Consider the following 7,500-nt stretch of genomic DNA (forward strand, 5'->3'; position numbering starts at 1 on the left):
AATCCAGAATGTATGACATGTTCATGTTTAGAAAGTAAAAGACTTTATCACAATAGTCTAATTTTCTGAGACAGTCCTGTACTTTAGAGTAGTCCGTGTACAGCTTGCCGTGCGGCCCTGTTTCCAAAATGCTCTGCTTCATAATGCCACAGCATATTTTACCCCTTGACGAACCGCAGCTTACCTGGAGCCAGCAGCACTCATGCAGCCCTAAACCATTACGCTACCACTATCACGCTTCACTGTAGGCAAAACACAACAACCAAAAGCCCAGAAAAAGTATTTTTTTATGGGCTGAAAAATCAATGATGCCCCAATGAGGAAGACAAGACAAGCGGTAGAAAATGGATGGATGGATGGATTGTACTCTGCTTCACCATGTCCCATGAATGTTGGGATTTGTGTTTAATGCTTAATGAACCGCAGCTCACCCATTGCAGGCAGCACTCGTGCATGCTGTTATGCCTCCTCAAACTCAAAAGAAAAAATACAGGGGATCGATCATACTCTGCTTCAACATGTCCCATTCATGTTGGGATATGTAATGAACCGCAGCTCACACATTGCGGGCAGCACTCGTGCATACTGTTAGGCCTCCTCAAACGCAAAAGAGAAAATACAGGGGGTCGATCATAATCTGTTTCACCATTTCCCATACATGTGGGGATATGTGTTTAATGCCTCAATGAACCACAGCTCACCCATTGCAGGCAGCACTCGTGCATGCTGTTATGCCTCATCAAACTCAATAGAAAAAATACAGGGGATCGATCATACTCTGCTTCACCATGTACCATACATGTTGTGATATCAAATGAACCGCAGCTCACCCATTGTGGGCAGCACTCGTGCATGCTGTTGTGCCTCGTCAAAATCAAAAGGAAAAATACAGGGGATCGATCGTACTTTGCTTCACCATGTCCCATACATGTTGTGATATGTAATGAACCGCAGCTCACCCATTGCGGGCAGCACTCGGGCATGCTTTTATGCCTCATCAAACTCAATAGAAAAAATACAGGGGATTGATCATACACTGAAAAAAAAACCTCATAAGATTTACTTGAAAAAATTATTGTAAGTATTTGCACGCAAATGATTTAAGTAAAATTTAATGCTGCAATATCAAGTAACACTCACTTGCCAGTATCAAGTAAATTCTACTTACCATACAACAAAACAGTTGTGAAGATATTAAGTAACAGTTACTTAATTAAATCCAAGTTTTAAGTTATAGTTATTTAAACAAATTAAGTAAAGTGTACTTGTTTTTCATCGGCAGGAACATCATTTTACTCGACATTATAAGTACATTTTATATACCGTATTTCCTTGAATAGCCGTCGGAGCGTTAATTATTTCAAAACCTCTTCTCACTCCTGCGCTTATCTATGGCGTGCAGTAAAAAATTGAGTGTGATAAAAAAGACATTATTAACAAATCATTCTGCGGCCGCGGCCCAGTGGTTGGGGACCACTGTTCTTCAGCATGTCATCGCGTCCACTATGACACCATGCTGTTTCGCTGCTTCTATAACGAGATTGCAATGCATACTCGTTCAACAGCCGTACCTTTTTACACTGACGGTTGTGATATAAACAACTTTAACACTCTTACTAATATGCGCCACACTCTGTGAACCCACACCAAATACATTTCTGAAGGACATCGACTCTGTAATACATTATGAACGCAAGATAAGAATTACCCATAATGCCACCTTGCAGTGCTCTGTGAAGTGATCCGAACGGCCGGAGCAGAGCCAGTCGGCCAGAGCCTGTTGTCGTGCATGCGTTTTCAAAACACTAGATTTTCAGAGTAAAGTTTATTTAATATTTTTAGGTTTATGTACGTACAACTATTAAACATTTAAATAGTATGAGGAAACATAAGTAAAACTTACTCTTCCCCCATAATTGATGTATTACGTTAATAAAATGTTTAATTTTACTTAAGAAACTCTAGTTCTTACTGAATCATAAAAATATTAGGTATAAATTATGACAGTTACTCTAATAGAGTTTACAGCACCAAAAAGTCACTTTTTTCAGTGTACTCTGCTTCAACATGTCCCTTATTTGTTGGGATATGTGTTTAATGCCTTAATGAACCGCAGCTCAACCATTGTGGGCAGCACTCGTGCATGCTGTTATGCCTCCTCAAAATCAAGAGGAAAAATACAGGGAATTGATCATACTTTGCTTCACCATGTCCCATACACGTTTAGAATTGTGTTTAATACTTAATGAACCACAGCTCACCCATTGTGGGCAGCACTTGTGGATGCTTTTATGCTTCGTCCAACTCAAGAGGAAAAATACAGGAGATCGATCGTACTCTGCTTCACCATGTCCCGTACATGTTGGGATATGTGTTTGATGCCTCAATCATCAATCAATCAATGTTTATTTATATAGCCCCAAATCACAAATGTCTCAAAGGACTGCACAAATCATTACGACTACAACATCCTCGGAAGAACCCACAAAAGGGCAAGGAAAACTCACACCCAGGGGGCAGGGAGAATTCACATTCAGTGGGACGCCAGTGACAATGCTGACTATGAGAAACCTTGGAGAGGACCTCAGATGTGGGCAACCCCCCCCCTCTAGGGGACCGAAAGCAATGGATGTCGAGCGGGTCTAACATGATACTGTGAAAGTTCAATCCATAGTGGCTCCAAGACAGCAGTGAGAGTCCCGTCCACAGGAAACCATCTCAAGGTAATCAGCAGCGTAGAGATGTCCCCAACCGATACAGGCGAGCGGTCCATCCTGGGCCCCGACGAGCGGTCCATCCTGGGTCTCGACTCTGGACAGTCAGTACTTCATCCATGGTCATCGGACCGGACCCCCTCCACAAGGGAGGGGGGGACATAGGAGAAAGAAAAGAAGCGGCAGATCAACTGGTCTAAAAAGGAGGTCTATTTAAAGGCTAGGGTATACAGATGAGTTTTAAGATGAGACTTAAATGCTTCTACTGAGGTAGCATCTCGAACTGTTACTGGGAGGGCATTCCAGAGTACTGGAGCCCGAAATGAAAACGCTCTATAGCCCGCAGACTTTTTTTGAGCTCTAGGAATCACTAATAAGCCGGAGTCTTTTGAACGCAGATTTCTTGCCGGGACATATGGTACAATACAATCGGCAAGATAGGCTGGAGCTAGACCGTGTAGTATTTTATACGTAAGTAGTAAAACCTTAAAGTCACATCTTAAGTGCACAGGAAGCCAGTGCAGGTGAGCCAGTACAGGCGTAATATGATCAAACTTTCTTGTTCTTGTCAAAAGTCCAGCAGCCGCATTTTGTACCAACTGTAATCTTTTAATGCTAGACATGGGGAGACCCGAAAATAATACGTTACAGTAATCGAGACGAGACGTAACAAACGCATGGATAATGATCTCGGCGTCTTTAGTGGACAAAATGGAGCGAATTTTAGCGATATTACGGAGATGAAACCACAGCTCATCTATTTCAGGCAGCACTCGTGCAGCCCTTAACCATGACGCTACCACCATCATGCTTCACTGTAAGCGAGACACAAAAATACTTATTTTGTGGGCTTTTGGTGAGGTGTTTTTGTCTTGCATGCAGTGAAGCATGATAGTTGCAGTGTCGTGGTTTAGGGCTGCATGAGTGCTGCCGGAACGGAGTGAGCTGTGGTTCATTGAGGCATAAACATGAATTCCAACATGCAATGTGACACGGTGAAGCAGAGTCTGATCCCGTGTGTTTTTCTTGTTGAGTTTGACGAGGCATAACAGCAATGCAGCATATCATGCTTTGTCTTCCTCATAAGGACGTCATAGTTTTTGCCATCCTTGAAAATAATCATTTTCTGGGCTTTTGGTGAGGTGATTAAGGATGGCAAAAGCTATGATGTCCTAATGAGGAAGAAAAGGCATGATATGCTGCATGCTTGTATGCCTCATTGAACTCCCTCCATCCATCCATCCATCATCTTCCGCTTATCCGAGGTCGGGTCGCGGGGGCAGCAGCCTAAGCAGGGAAGCCCAGACTTCCCTATCTCCAGCCACTTCGTCTAGCTCTTCCCGGGGGATCCCGAGGTGTTCCCAGGCCAGCCGGGAGACATAGTCTTCCCAACGTGTCCTGAGTCATTGAACTCAGTAGGAAAAATACATCGTAATCTGCTTCACCATGTCTCATACATGTTGGGATATGTGTTTGATGCCTCAATGAACCGGCAAGACACAATTACTTCACCAAAAGCCCAGAAAAAAATATTTTTATGGGCTGCAAAATCCATGATGTCCCTAAGAGGATGACGATGCATGATATGCTGCATGCCTCGTCAAACTCAATAGGAAAAATACAGGCAATCGTAATCTGCTTTACCGTGTCACATTACCTGATGGAATTAATGACTATGCCTCTATGAACCGCAGTTCACCCAGTGCCGGCAGCCCCCGACCATGATGCTACTCCCACTTTGCTTGAATGTAGGCGAGCCGAAATTTACCCCGCCAAAAGTACAGAAAAATATTTTTAAAGTTGTCAAAATCTAGTAACAAAGTGTGTTTGATCTGACCTTGTTGCCCCTATGAGGAAGACAATGCATGATATGCTGCACATTGTTATTAACCCTCATTAAACTAAGGTAGAAAAAGACAAGGGGTTGTACTCTGCTTCACTATGTCGCTTTACATGTTGGGATTTAGGTTTATTCCCTCAATGGCCTAGTGGTTAGAGTCTCCGCCCTGAGATCGGTAGCTTGTGAGTTCAAACTCCAGCCGAGTCCTACCATAGACTATAAAAATGGGACCCATTACCTCCTTACTTAGCACTCAGCATCAAGGGTTGGAATTGGGGGTTAAATCACCAAAAATGATTCCTGGGCGTGGCCACCGCTGCTGCCCACTGCTCCCCTCACCTCTCAGAGGGTGATCAAGGGTGGTGGGTCAAATGCAGAGAATAATTTCGCCACACCTAGTGTGTGTGTGTGTGACAATCATTAATACTTTAACTTTAATGAACCGCAGCTCACCCAGCACTCGTGCACCCCCAGATCATGATGCTACCACGATCATGCTTGACTGGAGGCAAAACACCAGAGAAAGTTATTTATTTTATTTTATTTCATTTTATTTTTTTAAGTTGGCCAAATCGGGCTTCACGGTGGTAGAGGGGTTAGTGCGTCTGCCTCACAATACAAAGTTCCTGCAGTCCTGGGTTCAAATCCAGGCTCGGGATCTTTCTGCTTGGAGTTTGCATGTTCTCCCCGTGAATGCGTGGGTTCCCTACGGGTACTCCGGCTTCCTCCCACTTCCAAAGACATGCACCTGGGGATAGGTTGATTGGCAACACTGAATTGGCCCTAGTGTGTGAATGTGAGTGTGAATGTTGTCTGTCTATCTGTGTTGGCCCTGCGATGAGGTGGCGACTTGTCCAGGGTGTACCCCGCCTTCCGCCCGATTGTAGCTGAGATAGGCGCCAGCGCCCCCCGCGACCCCGAAAGGGAATAAGCGGTAGAAAATGGATGGATGGATGGATGGATAAGTTGGCCAAATCTAGCAACCTAAGCTTTGACGTGAATTTATTGTCCTTTCGGGGAGGACCATGCATGATATGCTGCATGCTGATATGAATCCTCTTTAAACTAAGGAAGAAAAAAAGACCCTACTCTACTACCCTATGTCAAAGTACATGTCAGGGTTCATGTTCAATGCATCGATGAACCGCAGCTCACTCAGTGCCGGCAGCACTCATGCAGCCCTAGACTACGACACTGCCTGCTTGCAAGAAAGACACATTTATCTTGCTACTCACTTGTGTTGCCAGCTATTTTTTTTATTTTTTTTTTGTTTTTTTTTTACAATAATAGCCTGCTAGTAAATCTGTACAAGCTGTACACTGACTACTCTGAACTATTGTATATCTCTAGTGCTATTGGAATAAAAATATACCATATGTCCGTTGTGTCCTGAGCAAGACACTTCACCCTTGCTCCTGATGGGTGCTTGTTGGCGCCTTGCATGGCAGCTCCCTCCATCAGTGTGTGAATGTGTGTGTGAATGGGTGAATGTGGAAGTAGTGTCAAAGCGCTTTGAGTACCTTGAAGGTAGAAAAGCGCTATACAAGTACAACCCATTTATCATTTATCATTTATATATTGGAATGTCAGCAGTGTATTCAATTTGTGAGACGCTATGTATTTCAGGTATTTAAAACATATTTATGATTACAATAATTAACATAGAAAGTGATTGTTTTTGTGTACTTTATCTGTAATGCTGTTATATTGCTTAATAATGTGTGTGGTTTGTGCAGCCCTTTGAGACACTAGTGATTTAGGGCTATATAGATATTGATTGATTACACACTTGCATGTGATGATGCAACCATGTCTTATTTTGGTAGCTGCTGTCCAACGCGGTGGTCTTCCTGTGCGGCAGTGTCGTGGGGGCCTTCCACAAGGTTCTCATGGAGAAAACCCTCAGGCAGACGTTCCAGGACACGCTAAGATGTCTGAGCATGCGCATGAAGCTGGAAATCGAGAAGCGGCAACAGGTGAGCGTGCTTCCGTCACCGCAGTCGCTTTGTGGGTCGCTCCAGCTCCTTTTATCGCCGAGACGTTTTGGTTGAGTTGAGAGAATATCGTTGACATTTGCGAGAGGGATAAGATGTAGGAAATGGACAGAAAAGAGACACATAAGTGTTGTTTGTGACAAAAAATGTATCATTTTGAAATTCCAATTGTTGTAGTACATGAGCTCATTTATGTTAAGAACTCCTTATTTTACCGCTCATGTTACATTAATACATTTGTCCACCAGATGGCAGTAGGTTTTCCCATTCAAAGCATGAAGCAACATTTCTGCATTTTGGTATTGTAATGACACGTTTGGTAAAAAAAATGTAAGTGGTGTTTTGATATTTTAGCTATGTTTGTTTATAAAATAAATACAACAAAACAGTGGCTTAATGTAAGGATATTGGGTTTTATTGGGTTAAAACCCCCAACATACAGTATGATTAATATTTGATATACCTCTTTCAGACCAAAGTTATTTTTAGATTTTTATTAGATTTCGGCAAAATGTTGCCCAAAGCATCACTGTTAAAATTTAGGTAGACCACAAGGAAGTGCTCAAAATGTAGAGAACTTTTTTAAATATTTATATAAGATATGTATTTTAATAAATCACTAATTTAAGAATTAATACAATTGGGAAATAATTAAATAAATCCAAAAATTACATTTTTAATCATGAAATAATTAATAAAAGCAGAAAATAAATACATCATAAAATAATTTATTTAAATCCTAACATAAAGAAATCAATTAATTCACTGATTAAATAATATTTACTTTTGCATTGAATGCATCAATGACACATTTTATAACTTATTTTTAATTCTTATTATTATTAATTAATGACACATTAAAGTCATTGTTTAAAGATGTATTTATTTAATTATGTCCCATTTGGCCCTCCGTATCAAACAAATTTATGAAATAAATTAATAAATCATTGAA

At 41.7% G+C, this 7,500-nt stretch overlaps 1 protein-coding gene across 3 annotated transcripts in view; it reads left to right on the plus strand.

Annotated features, from left to right (window-relative positions):
• adcy7 (adenylate cyclase 7) overlaps nucleotides 1–7,500 on the plus strand; it is a 211,624-nt gene that overhangs the window by 113,964 nt on the left and 90,160 nt on the right. For all 3 annotated transcript variants that reach the window (XM_061876926.1, XM_061876945.1, XM_061876935.1), the window contains exon 5: nucleotides 6,381–6,530. In XM_061876926.1, the coding sequence (XP_061732910.1) occupies nucleotides 6,381–6,530 (150 nt within the window). The remainder of the gene's footprint in view (nucleotides 1–6,380; nucleotides 6,531–7,500) is intronic.

Source organism: Nerophis ophidion, linkage group LG02 (genome assembly GCF_033978795.1).
Source record: "Nerophis ophidion isolate RoL-2023_Sa linkage group LG02, RoL_Noph_v1.0, whole genome shotgun sequence".
Taxonomy (NCBI): Eukaryota; Metazoa; Chordata; class Actinopteri; order Syngnathiformes; family Syngnathidae; genus Nerophis; species Nerophis ophidion.